The sequence below is a fragment of the Amblyomma maculatum genome, chromosome 9 (assembly GCF_055883805.1).
Source record: "Amblyomma maculatum isolate TAMU_Amacu chromosome 9, ASM5588380v1, whole genome shotgun sequence".
Taxonomy (NCBI): Eukaryota; Metazoa; Arthropoda; class Arachnida; order Ixodida; family Ixodidae; genus Amblyomma; species Amblyomma maculatum.
Window position 1 is genome coordinate 11976870 of NC_139352.1, and position 20875 is coordinate 11997744.

Consider the following 20875-nt stretch of genomic DNA (forward strand, 5'->3'; position numbering starts at 1 on the left):
GCAACCTCTTGTACACTATGTAACGGGCACACAAAGCTAAGAAAAAGCTTAGTAGTGAAAATAAAAGTAAAGAGAAGGTCGCAGTCCATATCCCGCCGAGCGAAGACTGCCAGTGGTCGAAGGAAAAACCAGAAGCTGAATAAAGATGGTCGCTGAAAAGCGCTGGCTTTGGTTACATAGCCGCAACAACAAGAAAAAAGAAAAAAAAAAAAAAAACGATAGTGCGGGATAAGCACCGAGATGTGTCACTGGCATTCAAACTCGGAGAGGAGAGCCAAACAAAGGCGACACGTGCATCGCCATCTGCAGAGCAGACTGCAACGACAATATAAAATCGGGAAAAAGAAAAAACACTAAGCAAGAATGAACGGGATAGGATAGGATGGAATCAGCGAGCAGCGGTAGGAATACAACGCGAAAAGACGAGGATACGGCTCATGCTTTGGACAAAAGGAACTAGACCTCGTAGTACGGCGCGATTATACGCGGCGTAGTGGACGACAACTCACTGAGTTCCAAGAAAAACGCCCAGGGAAAGTTGCATCAAAGCATGTCATAACTGCCAACAACGTATACCGTCATACGTTGATCAATTCGCTCAAATGACACGCTGGCCATCCTGGTTAACTTAGAAGGTAGAAATACTTCCCTGGAGAAACGATTGCCCCGGGTTCGAACCCGGGTCAGGACGAATTTTACTCCAACTGCGAAGCCTTTGTGAAAGCTGTAGACGTTTCCTCTGTTCCCGTGTACATGTTCTAGTTGGATGCCCACGAGTAATTACTCACTTATTACCTGAGCACAAGAGAAAGACTATTCATACGAAACGATTAGTTTGATTCATGATGGTTTAACATTGGTTTTTTAATGTGCACTTGCATCGCAGTGTACACGGACGCCTTGTGCTTCTCCTTATAAAGATACCAGCCGGATCATCCCGCTCAGTAGTAACCAGTCATAACTCGTTCATCGCGGTGGGTTAGGAAATTACATATGCCATAGATGAAGGCAGCGAGGAAGAAGCTACGAAACTATCCGCGGACGATGACGTCATAATACAATGAAATGCGTGGGTTGATCCGGACTCCATTTGCACTCTACCTTTCCCTTAAGTTCCCTTGCCTTTTCCCCTGCGGACGCAAGCCAGGGTCAGGTTACCAAAGGCCGACCTCTCCGCCTCATTGAACTTTAATCCTTCTCACTCCACCCGGATGTTGTCACCGACGAACTTGTCCAGCTGCTGTCCTAGCCCACGTAGAATGGAACGTTGAACTCGCATTCAAAGCCGCACTAGTTGTGCAGAAGGAGACATGGAAACTGGGACTCGGTGCACGCTGAGTTGCGGCATGATTCGGAATCACTATGAACTCGCATCGCGTCTGCTGAAGGCCTTTATGGACGCATAAATGTACTTCAATATGCAAACTAGCTAATGCAACGACCCCGTACTGACTGAAGTGCTAAAAAAGACAACGCACTTAAAAGCGTAGCCAACGTCAGTCGGAAACCTGCTGGCAGTGCAGCGTGCAGCTTGACGTGGATAATATTTATGTCTTAGTCCGTCGGTCTATCACATCCCATATAGTAGGAGGAAATTCATTCCCGACACAATTTGCCGCTAAACGGCTGTCTTTCGGACAACGTTCTGTCCAATAATTTCTGTCATATAGCTATGTTTGTAAAAGAAACATATACAAGAAATTATAGATATAAGAGATGAACAGTCATCGTCATCGTACACATTTAAGCACACAAAAGTGTGTCAACAGAAGTTTGATGTGTGTTAGCCGCTCCTCTCCTGTATGCCCCCTCTCTCTGAGCAGAGTTATGGAGTCCTTGGTTTGGGGCCACTAACGGGCCAACGGCTGTATTTTCCTTGTTTTCCTTCCCCAACTTACAAAGACAAGTACGGAAAAACGAGCTATAGGTTCACGCGCGCACATGACATTTTGAATCCCCGTTCTTTCCCCCGCTTTCGCTTTCTCTTTATCATAATATGTACCTCTCCTCTCCGTTGACATAATGAGGGCCATTCAGCGCTGACACATTTGCCGCTCCTGCTGCCGTCACCGCCGAGGCTGTGAGCGCTGTTGCTGCTGCTACGTGTTGAAACCGAACGCCCCGTACGCACACAGTTGACGTCGAGCAGGCGCCTGCTTTGTTTTCTTTTTTGCTTTTGTTTTCGTGGGAAGCGGCCGCCACGGTTGACGCGCACGACTCTTGGGGGCAGCGCGCGTGCGCACAGCATTCTGGGAAGGCAGGGGAGGGAAACCATCGGCAGCTGCTCGTCTAAACTGCGCAGCTGCACTAGCGGTGAACGCACATACGTATGCGCGTGTAAGAGCGAAGTCGAGCTCGAAGCGAAGCTTTCGAACAGCGGGAGGCTGCCGTTCCCTCTCTCGTTTGCTTAGTGATTTTTTATACATACATACTGATCATCATTTTTAATGGTTTTTCCAAAAGCGGCAGACACGCCGTAGCTTAATCGAGTCTGCAGCCGAACACAACACGCTGATGAACCACGCCAAAGCGGCCTAATCAGACCGTAATCAGTTTACACAGGCGGACCGACATTCGTTCTGCTAGGCCGATATGACTCGCTGCTCATATGCGTGCTTTATTTAGATTGCAAACTTTTAGCTGCACACAGACGGCCTTCGGTGATTTATCAGCAATCAAAGAATTATCTTGTTCAACTGCATCGACAAATAAAAATAGCGGGTGCAGTCCGGACAAGAGTGTGCACGTAAAACTAGTTTCTTGTGAGCATGCGAGTACGGTTCATGAAGACTTGGTTGTAAAAAAATTGGCTGCTTGAATAAGATTTTTGTATAAACGCGACGCGAACAACAAACGACGTGAAGTCCCTCCTTTGCTCTACGTTTCAACTCCTGCCAGCTAACTATAAATTTTGAGCTAATTTCCAGGGGGGCCTGCCTTGGCTGATACAATAAGCGCCTTGTATCGAGACTTTCAGGGTGCAGTGTTTAAAAGTACGTGCACGAACGATACGCCCTTCCAAAACGAGGGCACATAATCAGCTTTGCATAATAATAATAGCCATTAAGAGACAAGTTTTCCTGTCTTTTTCTCCTTATTAGGATAAGATTACATTCAGAGCTGCTTATACTGGTACATTATTTTTCTTTACTTTTGGTCTGCCTCACTATAATATATGTATATTAATATAGTAAATCGACCGAACTCAGATAATAGCAGCGTATGCAATTGCTCAATTTCTCGAAACGACCTGGCTGGAACGTACAGAATTATATATACGAAACTAAAAAAATTTTTTTTTTGACCTTGTTTAAAACATGCCCACGCAGTGAACAGGAAGAAACCAAAAATAAAAAGGAAGGGAAGCAGCAAAACAAAAAAGTGAACCCTAATGCATACATTACAAGGATTGCTGGAGAATCAGTGGCGGGAAGAATCGAGACACCGAACATTGATTTCAACTGTAACGCAGATTAAGCTAGCAGGGTATTCGAACTTTAACGAGAAACTATATGTGATGAGAAAGGATAAAATAACATAGAGCAATTAGTTAGCAATCTATCGTTCATAGTGCAAAGAAATGAAGTGTAACGTTTCTTTGAACTAATGCACTATAATACTGAACATCGCGTTCTTGAGGCAAACGCGGGATGAAAAACCTAAAACGCGAAACGCAAAAAAAAAAAAAAAAAAAAAAAAAAGAATAGAAAATGAACAAAAAATAAAGGGCTTCAATAAGAATTGTGACTAACTATAGGATCTGGACTCATCGTTGTATGAGACGGCTCTAACTGGCGGTTTCTTCCGCGTGTTTGTTTCCCTACCGAGTTACATTCAACCCGACGACCACGTGACCAGGTCTCACCACAGCGGAGCAGACGGCCTCCACCGCCTCCAAATCGCAGATGGAGCTGCGCCGCCGCTGGTACGGCATGCTGTCCGGGCTTATTATGCACGACACCAGCAGTGGTTGGTGCCCGGAGAAGCCTTCAGCCCCGTGGGGTAGAAAACGAAGCCGGAGGAGTCCTTAGCCCCTATTCTTCAGCCCGTGGGGTAGAAAAGATGTCCAGGGGAGTCTCCAGCCCCGTAGGGTAGAAAAGGTGCACGGGGAAGTCTTCAGCCCCGGAAGGGTAGAAAACGCGAACGGACGCCTCGGTAGCCGCTGCTTGCTTCCTCGCTGTGCCCGATTAGGCGAACCGAGTGCGTGCGTGCACCAGCCGTGAAAAGAAAGAGAGAAAGAACGGTCCACCTCCTTTCGCGCTCTCGGTTCTCTCATCGTTCTTTCTGTTCTTGTTTCCTCCACGCCCACCAAAGAGAGCGATCGCTGTGAGCACAGGCGGCGACTTTCACGCAACTCCACTTTTCTTTCGACCATTCGAACGGAGTGGTGTTGGAATTTTGTTTGGCTTTTTTTCTACGGAGCTAAACTGTAGCCGTACTCGCTGAATAAGGCATGAAGGACGACGAATAGCTACACAGTATTTATGTGGGTGAAGGGCGGAAAATTTATATCTCTTCACGAGATGAAAGAGTCGAGATAGCCGGTTTTTCGAGAAGAAAAAAAAATCTTTCTTACCACATACTCTTTCGTATACCTTCAAAATCATTTTTCAAACTGGCGCAGCCCTCGTGTTAGCGCTAAAGTACTTTTTGGTAACAGCACCGTTCATTATCCGTTACACATAGGTGGCTGATATCAGGTCGTAGAAGATTGCAATAAAAAAAAGAGGGGGGGGGGGGGCAATTTGTACCCTAGAACAGACGCCTGGGCAAGTTGGTAATCTATTGAGGGTACCCTCACTGTACCCTAAAAACTGTCCAAAATTTTTTACCACTACATCATATCTCATATACCGGTTTCAACTAGGTTTCCACCGTCATCACCTATACGAATCCTCCTTTCTACACACGGCGATATCACCACAACACGGTAGAAAGTTTCCGTTATTCTAAGCCAGCTACCCGGAAAAAAAGACTGTGCACCGAGAAAACGTTTCATTTAAAAAAGGTACTGACGCCCTTGACGCAGGTCGAAAATATGCATACGCAAATGTTTGGCCTTTCCGTACGGGACGCCAAGGCACCCAGTATTAGGAATTCGACGCTGGGAAGTTGCACGCTTTCCTTGCGTAGTCGTCCCCATAAAGAAACTGTTGCATCACTACGACAGTCATAAAGACGGCAAATCATATTCTCACAGGGGCCCACGACCGAACGCTGCTGTGCGCTACGAAAAAACAAAACATCACAGACTCTAATCCCACCAATAAAATGAATGAATAAAATATATAAGCCTGTCCTGATCTAGGCTTAGAAAGGGCTTTTCTTCGAAGCCCATTACGCGCAGCCTGACATTCTGCCCCGGACGGGCTCACGGGGGATGCTTCTTGAGCTCTATACAAAGACAGAGCGCCTACGCAAATGGGCGCTCGGCCCGTGTTAAGAACATGCATATATGTTCTACATGAGCACAAACCGTCTATATGAGCACAAACCAGCCAGAAGCACGACAACCAATGAGGCCCTGGACGATACCGGAAAAAGCAAAAACGAGCTTCCGAAAGGGCTGTACTTTTGTCTCAAGTTTCAGAAGCGGTCGATTCGATCAAAGGATCGCAATAACAGAAGAAAAAGCCCATCACGGAGAGCCACAATATGGACATCCTCGGGACGTACCAAGTCTCGTAATCTGGAGAGTACGACACTGCTGTTAGCTTTGTCTGGACTCGCGGATATGAGGGAAAAGGGGACTGCATGGGAGTACGACACTGCTGTTAGCTTTGTCTGGACTTGCGGATATGAGGGAAAAGGGGACTGCATGGAATGAGGAGGAACTTCTGCCAGTCCTCGAGGCGGATTCGTGTCCAGCAAGAAAAAAAAAAGAAATCGTAATAGTAGCACGGACCTAAGGTAGGCTGGAACACAGACCAAGTTTGTCCGCGTACTTTCTCTCGTCTAAGGACGCAAGCTCTCCAGATTTTGGCAAGGCCCTCCATCCGGAACTGGCTGCCTGCGTTCACGGCCCCGTTCTCTTTGGTGGGCGGAACATTCCCTGCACAGCTACAAACCAATAAGGAAGAGAAAAACTCGAGACACACGCTTTGACTGACCTGTTCCTTGGAAGCAGAGGACAACGCTGCTTTTTCGCAACTTGTTGGAGACAGAAGGCCTAGCCGGCAAACACAGCGGAACACTTTCTTCGGTGCTCAAGTGTTTCTTCGTTTCCCCTCTTCAAGTGTGAGGAAAAGCGACGATCGGTTCCCGCAGGACCAGCGGGCACAAGACGCATCGGCAAGCACGCGGGCCCGCAACTAGCTGACGTGAACGAAGAATACGTAAGAGGGAGGGCGAACTGATCTCACGGGCTGCCAACGGTGAAGAACTAAGAAAATAAGCGAAAAAAGCGATGGGGCAGAGAAGAGAAAAGGAAAGCATTCTTGGCTCGGACACTAACTGCAGCGGCGGCAGTCAAGTCAAAACGGGGAGGGGGTAGGGCTTTCTTTCTTGAGAGCCTTAAGACAGAAGATGAGGGGGGCGAATGACGTTTTGGTAGTGAGAAGAAGGAGGCAGCGGGGGAAAAAATTTAACTGGCAAGAAAGAAAAAAAAAAGCCAAAGAAATAGAGACTAAAACGCCCTCACTTTCTCTCGACTTGTTGCGAGAACAATGGCACAGATTCAAGTCCCGTGTATGTGCCTCCAAGAGCGCTTCGCTTTGTTACACTTTCACTTTCGGTGCTCCTGTTCAGTTTAATACCCCCCTCCCCTCCGGTTATATTTTCTTTATTGTTTAAACTTATCTTTCAGCCTGTCAGGAAGTTTTCCCACGTGGCAAGTCCACCTGCTCCTGTTTCGACAGCTTGCCAGGGTGCGAGCCCGCTAGTGAGCAGGCGTCGCCTTTCGATGTAGAAGTATCAGAGAAGCTTGATACGACGTGATCACGTGGCAAAAAGAAAAAAAGTCAGTTTATGAGGAAAATTAGGGAAGAAGCTACCACCGAGATCTTATCAAGGTCTGCGCACTACTCTCTTTCCCAGCAACCGGCGTCACGACTGCGGAACCGGCAACTATTGTGTTCTAGAATTGTCTCGAACACTGTACGGTTACCAATGGCAACCATGTGAAACTGCCCGCGTGGGTATACCAGTCACGTGACAGGGCGGCACTCGACTCGGATCTGCGCGTGCAGCTTCATTTGCTGACCCTTCGCGGCGCATTCGTAGCGGTGACGTGGACTGAGCTGGCCTTCTGACGTTCTATAGGTGGTGATGGTGTACGGAGTAGAGCGAACGAAACACGAGTCGGTGCGAGGAGCAAACAATAAGAAAAGAAAAACTAACAAGCAAAAATCCACCCAATTAAGGAGAAAACGAACTCCTTTTTCGAAAAAGTACGCGCTGTAGCCCGAGACGCAGGCAGCTGCGTACTAACTGCGTGTGAGGAGTGGAAGACCCGTGGCGAAAAACAAGCACGTGCGAAACGTCCCAAAGAAAAGACGAACCGCACGAGTGCGTACTCCGAACAAATCCGTGCCAAATGGCCCTCGGAGAACAATCAGTAGTCGAAGAAAACCCGTCGTGGTGGGGAGTACATATAACGAGGCGACCCAGGGAGTCTGCGAAGCAAAAAGAGAAGAAATTCGGCGTACGTCCAATCCCGCGAACAAATAACGTACGGTGAAGAAGCGCATTCGCCGTACGGGCCTGCGCGCTTCAATGACAGAGGATCTAGCCATTCAAGCACCGCGTAGCGAGCTTTCGTCGCCTTCGACGCTAGGGAAGGGTTGGAATGCTTTGCTGGCCCACCCGATCCACGGTGTGCGTCATCCGCCCAGACCGATCTTTACTTTCTACGCTGCTGTCACGAGGAGTCAGCATGCAGGCAGGTAGAGCATTCTTTCGCACACATGCGCATTGTGGTAGCTTCGCCGCTGCTCCCCTGTCGAGAATTGAAAAAGCAGATTACGACCAACCGCCGGACGCCTTAAAATCCTCGGTGACTATCGCTAATACCGCGCTCTTAAAGCTGGTTCCGAGAAAATGCAGAAAGTCGCAGTCAGAAGCATATTACCACGCTGGAGAGCTTAGAAAAGGGCTTGATAACATCTGCTTTTAAAAAAAGAAAAACAACAAATGTCCATAAACAACCTTTAAAAGAAATATGAGCCACTTTCGCTTAACTTTGCCCCTTTTTTTATAGCTGGAATAGCGTTAGTCCACTTACTACGAATTTCGGGTACGAAGAACGAAATACGTGTGACCTTCGAGTTCGATATAAGTGAGCTCGACTGTGTTACCGTGGGGTTCAAACCCTTACTGTGTCTCAGCAGCCGTAACAGTGAGTTGTTGGGCCTTTTCATCGTCATTTGCTATCACCCTATTCCCTCAAGTAGCCGCATGATACATGAACGAAGCGGTTCTCGCCGCGTTGTGAGATTCCCTTCTAGGCACATACATAGAAAGGTCGCGCAGAGGAGGTACAGGAGAGAGGCAGGGTGGAAAAAGATGAGGGGAGAGGGGGGTGATCCTCTACACCTACTAAGAAGGGTAAACTCAAAAGCAGGCTGCGACTGTGAACACGTTTGGCAGGCTACGACAAGACGGTCGCTCCTCTTGCTTCTGTCCCAGCACGGTGTGCCCCGCTGTCAAAGAGCTGAGCGAGCACGCCCAAGCCGGCTACGTACTCAGCGTCGTCACCACTGGCCCGCCGACGTCAGCGGTTTGAGTGATCGAACCAAGAGAAAAAGACGCGGCGTTGGAACAAACACGCACGAGTCTAGGGGCGCGTGCATTCAGTGAGCCTGTACCCCGAATAACGCGAGAGCAGCAGGCGCTGCTGTCCAAAGCAGCTGTGTTACTGCGGCCATTGAGACGTCGCTCACGTGGTACTAATGCTCACAGAAGATGCGGCACCGGCGGCGAGTCGTAGTCCTGGCGGAATTTCGAGAAGGCTGCTGTCATCCGAGCAAGACCGTGCGGCGAACAACGGTATGAGCTCCAGTGCAGGCACAGGTATTTCAACCATTACATCAACTTGTGTCCTTACGTCACTCCTCCTTCGGTCGTCCACTCGAAAGACCTGCTGTTTTAAGAAGCTGCATACGAAACTTGAGAACGAAGCTTTGGTCATCGACGACAGAAGGCGACCTCGATTAATTGCTGGGACATTCCTTCGAACATCGCAGTGACTCGGCGGCCTGAGGTGAACTGGAGAGCCATAGATTTATAGTCTTTCGGAAAACGGCTGCCAATGACAGAGCGTCATATGGACAAGGGTGAACTTTCCGGTAAGCGAATATTATATCATGCACGACCAAGACCTTTGTCGCGGGTCCTCTTCGTGAAGAGACACCACTGCTCTGTGTGCGCGTCATCTGGTACTCTAGAGTGACGGAAGAGTTACTCCGATCAAGCCTATTTCGAGTCGTGCACTAAGCACTCTTTTCTGTGACTGCAATGGCATTTACGGATGGAAAGAGAGGCGCAACTGCAGACACGAATGTTAGCGATCACCAAATTTCGCCCGCATGGCCCGCGATAATCCTTCGACAAGTGTCATCAGAGCTGTGTCTTCCACTTTGTGCAGGTTGAAAGGCTCGGCGGGATAGACGAGAAGTGTGAGTGCGACGTCAGAGCATCGCCAGTCATGAAGAGACACCTGTGCAGCCGCTACGTATACGTTACAGTGATTTTATATGCCCTGTGCAACAACAGCTTGTAGCGTCGTTTATATAAAGACTCGTGTAAAATGGCAACAGATGCGACGAAACACGGCACGTGGCCGAAGCCATGCTTGCAACGAGACCTTTTCGACCGACACTTCGAGCGCCTCCTCGAGAAGGTCTTCCGAGAACCTCGTTTCTGCTATGGCATTATACTGCGTTTGACCACACTGTATATGCCCGCAAGGTGTGAACAAGGAAATCAACAACAGCAAAAAAATATTCAGTGGAGTTCAACGGATGTTCAGGTAAGGCTTACCTGATACAGCTTTTAGAACAACGCAACCATGATGTTCAACATTGAACTGATACTGTATGTAGATCAAACGAGCTTCAAATGCTTGTACCAGGCATTGCTAGCAATCTACGTGAATTTATTTTCTGCTTTGACACCGACGCTATGGACGGAACGAAAACCCGCTAACTTTGTAAAACTTTACGGTGGAATATATAGCATACTGTGCACACAGCGTTTAGATGACGGTGTATAGATCTGCTTCGCTGGTATCGTCACAGTCATTAGTGGGCGCTATTCCTGTGTCTAGAGAGCGCGCACGCGTACTTACAAAGCAGACCAGTATCCCGATACGGGTGCGCTGTAGACTTATAAAGGTAACAATGCATTCAAAACATTCATGGGCTAGACAGTGGCGCTTACACAAAAGAGCGGTCGAAAAGTGAGCGTGGTTGTATCTTCACCCATTGATCGGCAAACACAGCTCGCTTGTAACTGCGCCGCAAAGCAATAAAAACAACACTGGCCTCGCGGCTGACACGGTTGCTGCTGCCGTTGCTGCTACAGCATTAAAATAAAGCGCTGATCAAGTATAAGTTCAAAACACTCAAACAGTGTGCAGATACTTTGCACACGGCACCACGATGCGCAGAGAGGTCGAGACGAAGCAATGCACTGCTAGGAAATGACAATGCATACTTTGAACATGTAAGCAGAAACTCGCTTTACAAATCCGACATGCCGCAAACCTAGACGCCGACACGGCGCGCTAATCCCTCGGAAAATGTCACCCCATTGTCAGGCTGAAGCGCTTTTAGCATTGCTGCGCGCTTGAGGGACGAGAGACTTTTAGCACAGGCGTTGGCGCTACGATATTTGCGATATAGAAGCATACGAACGGCGTTACTCGCTTCCGCTTAGTATAGGTATACCTATCTACAATAGCAACGTAATCAAAACCTATCTCTGAAGCTGTGCACCAGGTAAGGAAAATGTAGTAAAGGCCTTACAGCGCCTGGGTTAAGTTTGCCGATGAAGCGTGTAATTGCTGGTTCAAGCGCTTTATCCTGGAGCGTGTTTTCCCCGCGGGGAAAAAAAATAAACCACACGGGGTGACTTTTTACTCACTGTTTGTTAGCTCAGCTCGTCTCGAGAAAGGGTTCGACCCCGTGTAAAAACAAAAGGGTGAGTATTTCTAGAAACAGCCGCTTTCTGGTTGCAAGCAGAATAATCACTTCTGGGCGACCCTTTTGGCGCTCTCACTCCACGGCTTGGGAGCTTGACCGCGAGTTTATCACAACGAACTAAATAAAACGGCGCTAATATTAAGAAGGATAAAAACACGCTTCAAGGATAAGACACGTTTCAACGGCGCAGTCTCTCGTTTTTGTTGTTTTCTATATATATATATATTCCCCCTGGTCCTATACGTAAACGCTCAATCGATATGTGAAATGTAGCTCGGTGGTCAAGAGTTACTGATTTGTTTTTCACATACAGCGAATGCAGATAATCGTTTTCAACACTTGTCGGACTAGCTATAGCTGGCTTTTAGGCCCTGCATTGAAGGTTATGTACAAAGAACTTCATTTTAGTCGGTATATATTAATCGCAAGGAATTATTTAGGACACCTCGAGTAATTAAAATTAGCAGAAGTAATAGAAACAGGTATCCGCCTGGCCAGAAAAAACAGCCTCGAAGACGAGACACTTACCTGCTATAACAATTTTTGCATTCACATTTAAAAAAGAACAATAATCTGCATCGAATGGGACAAAACAGCCTGCATATAACAATCCCCACATACACCATCTCTGGAAGGTAAAGAGAGGGCTCCTTCTCTCACCTGTGCAGCATAGAACTATAAGCGAAAACCGTTCCCCTGAAAGTTGTTTGAAAGGTACGGCATCTCACAGTTCAGCCATAAGGTTTTGACAGCCTGTACAGTGGCTCATGCGCACACTTCATCTGTCGCGTCTGACAGCTCGCGACAGCGTACGCAGTACAGATTGCTATGCACTTGCAAACCAAGCGTGCAACTTCACTAAACCGTCCTTGCACGTCAAGACCCCATATGAAAAAACAAGAGTAGGGTTTCTTTTTTACCTTGCTCGACATCTTATCCGGGGGATCGCCGTTCATGGTCAGATGTTTAGGTCAGACAGCGGCGCGTCCACGCCAGTGCCAAACACGAGGGGACCAAACACCGAGACGAAAATAAGAGAAGACAGCAACGCTTTCGTTTCGATGAGGCAAGAGCTTGGCAGTGTCACCCGCGGAGCCAATGATGGTCCTGGTCAGTGAAGGGCATGCGGACGCTCTGGTCGAACACCGGCAAGGTGGCTCCGTCCGGGTTTCCGTCAAAGGAAACGAGAAATTAACTTTTTCCTTCCGTCGCTCGTTGGTAGACGATCGCGGCTAAAGAAAAGAACTTCTCCGAGTCCTTCTGCAAAGACGCCTAAGAGGATGCGACGAAACGACCGAACAGAGCAAGCGCTTTCACCTCACTTCTAGGACCACACGGATGCCGCGGGGCACGCAGGAATGTATCGGAAGCGGTACTACGCGGCGTCCTTTCACAATTTCCAAAGTACGTCGGCTTGTTTTCAGCTGCGGCGATGTCTACGAGTGGCGAGGACCGGCTTCGAGGCAAGCGTAGTAGCACGAGGGAGGGCGGGCGGCGTCACCACACAACACAACGCTAACAGAAAAAAAAAAGAAGTGACTGAAAGTCCCGAAATCGGGCTGCACAAAAGACCGAAAAGAGTACAGTCGCTTCAAAATGAACCAAAGAAAAGCAAATCACAGAACAAGAACAAGGAGCGCGACGCTCTGCCAGCGAGAGCGTGCGGTTCTCCCGGGCACGCACACACAGCACACGCCGGTGCAGTCGGCCAAAACGCGCTTTGACGCGGCGGCGAGCGGCGTAAGCGCGCACCTCTCCCTCCTTCCTTTCTTCCTCCTCGCCTCCCCTTTGCTCACCCTTCTCCCGCGCTGCAAAAAAGCTTCGCCAAACCGCCGCGCCGGAAGCGCTCGGCGCTGGCGTTGCACGCTCAATAACGGCGGGCCCGCAGGCGACGCCACTAACACCTGAGGTCACATCCGATCTCTTCGCTCGCAACCTCCTCTGTACTCTGTTTTTCGCTGACGACCGCGAGGCGGCGGCAAGGATTTCCTATTTTTATTAATCGTATACCTCTTTCTTTCCCCGCTTTTGTTCAGTTTCTTTTCTTCCGTGCATTTCGATAAAGGGAATAAAATCATGCATTTCCACCTTTCGCACGACAGATCATTTCATGCGAACGTGTTTGCATTGTACACTAAACGAAGGGCTTATGAAGGAAGCCCGTCGGTAAACACACACGTGCACTGAGCAAACAAAATAATATCATACGTCAGGGATACCAGCACAGCAGCTGCGCTGAATGGCGAGCAATAATTGCAGACGAGCGCGTCTTATGAAGAGCGCGGAATGCGCCGAGACGAAGCGACGACGCGCTCTTTTCTTGTTACCAAGGCAAACAAACAGCAGCATCTTCGACAAGTTCAGTGTATTGTATAGTCCTAAGTTTGGTTTATAGGTTTAACGTCCCAAAGCAACACGCGATAGTTCCGATAAGGCCGGTTGGACACCGAGCGAAAAATAAAAATTAATAGCGAAGGCAGTATAACTGACACTTTTTTCTTTTTTTTTTCATATACGGCCCTAAGCAGGCATCGGTTGCCGACCGACGGTGGAGGTTTGTTTGTTTGTTTGCTTCGGCAAAAAAAATTGTGGAGAACAGAGGAGTGGCTGTCGAGATAACACTAAACACGCGTGCGCGGCAGAACTGGCTCCTATCTACGGGCATCCGCAGGAATGCGCCACGGGAGCCTAAATTTGTGCCGGGACTCGAACGTCGAAATTCCTATCGCTGTTCGCAGTGCCTATCGCTGTTCACAGCAGTTCAACCAATTCACAGCCGAACGCGCACCCAGATAAATATCGTCGAAATCCGCTCACACCACTAAGCGATACGGGTTCGTGACAGCTGCCTAATGTTCCTCCTTTTCAGGACGCTTTAATTCGGAGGCGGTGCTGACAAACGTGGCATGTGATGAGCTCGAATGCTTAACTTTCATTTTGACTGCATTCGCTATGCCCATGCGCTGTTAGGTGTCGATATAACGAAACTGTCGATATAACGAAAACCTCACAAAACATGTGCAAGTTAAATAAGCTGCATTGCCTAGTTACTTATTCGTTTTCTTTCTTGTTTTGTTTTGTTTCATTTAGGAGCTTCTAGAGAAGGCGACGATTTGCGCGAATCCATTGTCCTGGAGAAAAGCGGCCCATTTTATGGCCACTCTATAGGACTGCAATCAGGGCTCCTGTCGGAACTATAACCTGGGCATCCTAACACCAATAAAGCGCACAATCTAAGCCAGCTCAACACATTGCAGATCTATACCCAGCTTATGGCTATCGCTGTTCAACCACCTTTATTAGATCCCTTTATATATATTTCAATTTTTCCTCCCCACGCCTTCTCTTTTTGATGTAAGCGGCCTCGGCACTGATGCCAACTTCTGCGCCGCGCCTTTCCTCCCTTCGCGAGACATGAAAAAAAAAAAAAAAAAGAGAAGAGAAGCGCACCTGTGGCGAAAAAAAAAACAATACAAAGTCCGTTTGTTTACCCTGATTGTGCAGAACCGGCGCAGTGGAAGGGACGGCATAGTATATAGAAAGCGGCGGTGGCGGCCCAATCTCGCGGCTCTAAAATTAAACGAACCTACGCGAGAGCAGAGAGAGAGAGAGAGACTTCGGTGCAAGACCAGCGGAAAACGCGCAGAGAGAAATAGAAAGGAGTGGGAAAAAGTGAAAGGTGGGAAACACCATAGGAAAAGAAAATCCTCTCCCAGCAGTAGCAACAGTGGCGGCAGAGCAGCCGGCACGGATGCGCGCGTGTGCGATGGATGGCTCGCGTGATCGTAGATGCCATCCTGTCTAGTCCCGAGCGCGGGGCATGACGCCATCGCGGCGGCGGAGAAAGAAGCGAAGTCCCGGAGATCGGAATATATAGGCACCCAGAGAGGGCTATAGATAGCGTGTTGCTTTACACTGATGCGCCGCTCACCATTGGCGCCATCTCTTGGGTGCGAGCGTCGTAGAGCTCGAATACCCATTCTATTTCAATGACCAAAAGTCTCGCATGACGACAATTTTGTAACAACCTCACTGTGCGCTGTTAGCGAATGAAAGACCGACTCCTTAAACCTGTTTCGCGCAGATATAAGACTGCTAGCGGTTGGGCGGTCACTTCACATGCTCTAAAGATGTGCGCATTATTCTCTGACAAAACAGTGAAGAACTCAGAAAGTTAGCTGGGACAACGCTGCAGAGGGCTCTAGTGAAGACTAAGAGCCAAATTTCGGAACGCTCCTTAGCTTAAGCGGTTTATTTTCCTCACACGAGGAGTCATTCACATTTCCACAACTCAAGGAAGCGTTCAAGGAAGGCATTGAATTTTCGAACCTTCCTTGGCGGCTTCTTGGCTAAGGAGGCACACTCAGAACGACGAAGAGCCGTTTGTACACGTCTCGTGTCGAGAATGTACGCCTGAAGTTCGAAAAAATTACATGATGCACTCAGCTTCGCTTAAGAGTTAATGGCGCAAGCATTTCCACCTTCTCTTCTCTCTACATCTTCTCTTCTACCGCTAACTTGCGGGTTTGCGCACTCGTTATAATTTCATTTCTTCATTTCTTTCTTTTCTTTGGCTTCGTCGACGGCAACATCGGCATCTCAGTAGTCCCCTCCTGGACACGCAAGAATGAAGGCCTGACTACCCGAAAGGGGAAATTATATATGTAGACGTCAGAACCTATTGCGACGTTTCGCGGACACATCTCGCGGAGTCTCGAGAACAAATCTCGCGAACGCGAGGACCATGAGCCTGAAATGCTTTCACCCTAATATATTCGTATAAATTGAGAAAAATGCAAGTGTACGTCTATGACTTTGTCTTAAAGCGCACGCATCTACATGCGCTCGTTTCGTATTTCAATCGTATTCTCTTAATACTAACTGATTAGGTAGGAAAGCATTATTGGTATTGCAATGAAACTGCTTAAAGTGCAGTAGATATGCAGGAGCAGTAGCGAACATGCGCTCCGCCCGCTCGGTGACAGTACGCTTAGCGTCGCCAGAGCCACAAGATTCGCCCTACTGCGCAAGCGCATGGGCGAACTAACCCAAGAAAAGCGATCCGCCCTTAACGCATCCTCGGTGAGATAAGAAGCGTTCTGAAATCAGACCTCAAGTGGCAGCGTTTGCATACACGTAAGAAGGCTGTAATAAATATATAAATGAATTTCAAGTTCACCAAGCCCTCTCCCCTTCTCGCTCCCTATTGGCGATGAGGTGAGAATTGCGAACGTAAAGAAAAATGTCTCGATGTCAAGTATGGTACCAAACCAACAGTCTATACCAGCACCGAAAAACGTTGAGTACTGCTAGTAAATTAACCATACTGCACCGACGATCATCCAACGTAAAACTACACGACACTGGGTACACCACACAGTTCTGGCCCACTAATCCAAACTGCGTGGAACCTGCCTTGCATAATAGGAAAAAATCGAAACGCTTTATAAACTAACCCCCCTCCCCCCCCCCCTTCCTCGTCACTTGTGTCAGTCTTCCTTTCGTTCCATAAAACAGAAATGCAAAGAAATAGCAGAGCACCGTCACCGAGAGACAAGATCTCGCGCCGACAGCGCCAGAGTAAACAAGGATGACCCAAGAGACGAACCGTCGAGAAGCAGAGAGAAAGGAGAAGGGGTATCAGCGTAAGAGCTGTGCTGCCATAGGATAGGACAAAGAAAGGAGGAAGGGCGACGGTTCCCGGAAGCCAGCCTACGCAATCTCTTCTCCGTCGCCCGGATACGTCGCTTTTACAGCCAAAAAATATAAAGGGGGCCCTTCAACTTTGGCTCCACTATCCTCCACCTTCCTACCTTCTGGATTCGTCTCCTCTCCACTCACCCTCCGCGAAAACGATGCTTTTAGCCACGGACGACGCACCCCGGAAGAGATAAGACCGGCGCACATAAACGACGCTTATCGGCTCCATTTCAGGTCGCCAAGATCGAGAACCTCACACGCGGAGCGCGAGGATAACCGAGTGTAACTAATCCAACTGGCACAAAGCAATAAAAAAAAAGAACTTCACCAGACGTCCGCCACAGCCAACTTTAGCGATAGCCGGGATGCTGAGAAACGATGTCGATCGGAGAGTAACGATTTCTGAGATTGCTGTCTGCTACGTCTGTAACGCGAGATTCGTGTTGGAGCCACGGGCCATGACACACCAGACAACACCTTTTGCTGAAAGTTTCGAAGTAATAACTGGTCTTGGGTTATGGTGGTGGGAGTTCGGAGGTGCGGAATGAAAATTTTGTGAGACGCTTAATAAGCCCCGCCTCAAGACTGGAACGCGAAAGCGGTAATGAACCAATTGGCGTCGCCTTTCTTGCTTGTGGTTCGCTGCCACCTTCTTACCATCATGCGATTGATCCAGACGACGATCTGCTCTGGTCTGTGCACTCCTTTCTTCCCCTTTGTTTTTGTTCCCGACGGTATTTGCTTTGGGTGGCAGCGCCGCTTTCTACATACCTGTTAACTCCTAATTAGCATACTCTCAATTATAGTTGGCATCTCATCGCATAGTTGGCACCCCAACGCATTCACATGGTGCCCTTCTTGCACGCCCGAACCGAATAGTCTTTGTGGTCGGTATGTAAGGTGTACAACTCGAAACAGAATGGGCTGGATTTGACCAAAACTGCCGGGCGTATAAACCCTACTTTATTTTTCGACAGCCCTTTTTGTTTATGCCACAGGAACATCATCACCGATTTCGGCTTTATTTGAGCCTTTCTCTCAGCTGTTCTTAGAGGTGCTTTTCTCTTTTATTTTCCTCGGATTATCCCAGATCATGAACGACGCCGGCTATTCTGCGACACGGACACGGGGTCCTTACAATATCGTGTGATATGAGCGAGCGCTCAGCACATAAATGGTGAGCCAAATATTATTGGTGATTTTCAGAGCGCAGCCCCACTGATCCGTGTTCGTGCGATCATTGGCCTTGACTACCATGGATGAGCCAGCATAGCAACAGAATTATTTCACGCCAAGCTACGCATAAAAGAGGGCTAATACCACGGTCACAAGGATTCATAATGGTGACACGACCTTGACCCTCGACATTTTATTGTATGCTTTTAATATGAGACAATCGCCTTGCTATGACTACCATTTGACGTCACTGATGTTAACAAGCGAGAAAACCGAACACTAATATTGCGCAGTGAAGTTTAGCACTGCAAAACTATTTAGCTAAACCAGAGCATATCGCTCGACATTTGAGCTAAACCAGGGCATAATTTATGTATTTTTATGTACACACAGAATAAACTAAGCACGGAATAAGGCACATTTCAAGCTTTGCTTCCGCTTTGCGTCTAATTCCTGCGTGAGAGTTCAGAGGCGAAAAGATAAGTGACTACAGCTGTGCAAAGAAACAACACGTGACCTTCAATTGGAGGCACGTTATTTTATTCTATTTGCTCAGAAGGAAAGCGAAAGGTGAGAAGTGCAATAAATACAACGGCGATATCCATTTCAAGCCGCGCAAGCTATAAAAACACGCCCAAAATGCGTCAGCATACTCGGGGGAAAAACAAGAAGACCTCGGCGCGTCGTATAGCGCGTGAAAACAATGAGGTAAATAAACGCTAAACGACGACGCGCCTGCACGGATTTTCACACGAAGACAACACGCAACGCCGGAGGACAAAGTACGGCAATAAATAAACAACAACAGACTCGTTATTATACGCCTCGCGTGCTTGGAAACACCACGCAGTGCACGCGAATCGCCTGCAAAACAGCTGCGTCGCACAGAACGACGTCCGATAACGACCGGCTGGGCGTATTCGTGGCAGATGTTCTCCTTCTATACTCTTATTTCTTTATTTTCTTTTTCTTTTTTTTTTCCTTTTCTTTTTTTTTTTTTTTTTTTTTTTTTTTTTTTTTTTTTTGAGGCCGGTGCCGACATAAGACGACGCAAGGGAAAGCAATAAATTCGTTACATGCTAAAAAGAACACTGACAAAAGAGAAGGAATACCCCCTGATTTTCATGCAAGCCGCAGGCCGCAAAGAAACATATTTACATCCCTCGCACGTTCCCTAACCTTACCAAAACAGTAGCAATTGCTTGGCACGAACATAGTGACAGGAAGAATAAGGTAGCAGCAGGCATTGAGAAAAGATATAAACTAAAAGGCGAAAGAAATCTAACCACCGAATATATAGTAGATAGTATAGCAGATGCAGTAGAATAAAGTGACACTGACATATATCACCTCTTTAAATGAAATTTTCAAAAGTGCAGGAATTTCAAACTACGCGGGCGGCAACCAAGAGAAACCTGTTCCTTTCTGTTCATCTTTTTTTCTTCGCGCGTATACATCACGTCGCAAAAATAAATGCGATATACACGCCGGTGCAATGCGATGCCGTTAGCGCTTCCCTCTTTTGGCGCGGCAAGGAGAAGGCGGGCGAATAACAGGAACAAAAAATGAAGACAACGCGTTTCGTATGTTTGACCATAAGCTGAGCTGCGAAGCGGGAGATTAAATGCAAATTTTCACAATGGAGAAATGAACTTTACACGAACGAATAGAATAAGTAATGGCTACGCCGAGCGTGAGAAGCAGAGACAGGCTTGGCATAAGCGTGCCCTCCTCTCCATCGCCAAGAAAAAAAGAATAAAGCGAATTACGAAACGGGGATATTCAAAATTTTTATCCCAATTCAGCCTAGCGGTTCAACTCACTCAAGCATAACATCCCAGGCGCCTGGAGTTCTTACAACTCGTACGCGAAGGCATCGCTGCGGAACATTAGCATGCTGTCTGGTTTTCCTCAAATGCACTTCCAAGAAAGCGACTTTGTGAAAAAAATGACATTGTCGTGGCTTCCATGACGCAAAGGCCGAGTTGGACAGCTGAGATCAGAGGGCATCTTGATGACACCAGGAAAATAAAAAATAAACATTTTGATGAAAGTTACACACTCGCACGCCGAATAGAACAGAAAAAAAAAACAAAAAAAAAACGACCCAGAGGCGGTGTCGTCATGCCTGGAAAGCCAGGCGCGGATAATAAAAAAAAAAGGAAAAGCCGAGAAGTATAATAATAGTCGTAGCGATTGTAAGCTTCTTTTCTCGGAAATATCCCGAAAGCACATTTGAAATGTCCTCTTTTCAGCCGCTCTTAGTGTATTCTTATTTATTATCTATGCGGAGACTCGTTCTTGCAGGCTGACCCATCTGCCGTCAGACGTCTAGAAGACGACAATAAAAACGAAAGCAAGTGTTCCGTGACGCCGCGCCTTCCAACGACGACAGCGGAATAAAGATGAAAAGAAAGACGGACTGCAGAGGTCATTCAATATATGTTTGGAAGCGCTAGACTGAGAATCGCTACGATCGCGACGTTGCGCTTGGCCTGCAAGGACACTCAGAGTTTTCTCTCCGTTCGGCTTCTCCTAATGCACGGCTGTCGACGGTGAAGCCCGCTTTGCAGAAAAATGAGACCCTATAATTTAAAACACGGCATATGATGTTGACACGTGAATGTTCGGAACATTAGGATTTTGTGCACATATGATGTAAATAATAAATGGTCAGACAGAGGCCGAAAAGCGTGAAATACGGGCTCCACGTCACTCCAAGCGTGCTCGCTGCTTTCATATCCAGGCGCGTTCGTCCAGCGTGAGCCGAGATCGTGGAAAGTGCCAGCGAACTTTTGAAAAAAGCACGAAGTGTAAGTGAAAAGGAAATATTGTTAGAATATCATAAGAAGGAGAAG

The 20875-nt window shown here is 47.8% G+C and overlaps 1 protein-coding gene across 6 annotated transcripts in view; it reads right to left on the minus strand.

The window, feature by feature from the left end:
- The window catches only part of LOC146178322 (S-adenosylhomocysteine hydrolase-like protein 1), a 266939-nt gene that overhangs the window by 86934 nt on the left and 159130 nt on the right, over positions 1–20875 (minus strand). The window contains exons 1-2 of one of the 6 annotated variants that reach the window (XM_084578137.1): positions 6111–6363; positions 3866–4177 (exon numbers count right to left, since the gene is read on the minus strand). The exons of 4 other annotated variants lie outside the window; for them this stretch is intronic. In XM_084578137.1, the coding sequence (XP_084434263.1) occupies positions 3866–3934 (69 nt within the window). In that variant the 5' untranslated portion in view covers positions 3935–4177; positions 6111–6363. Of the gene's footprint in view, positions 1–3865; positions 4178–6110; positions 6364–12061; positions 12850–20875 lie in introns of those variants that run through there. One more of the 6 variants, XM_084578138.1, reaches the window with a different exon arrangement.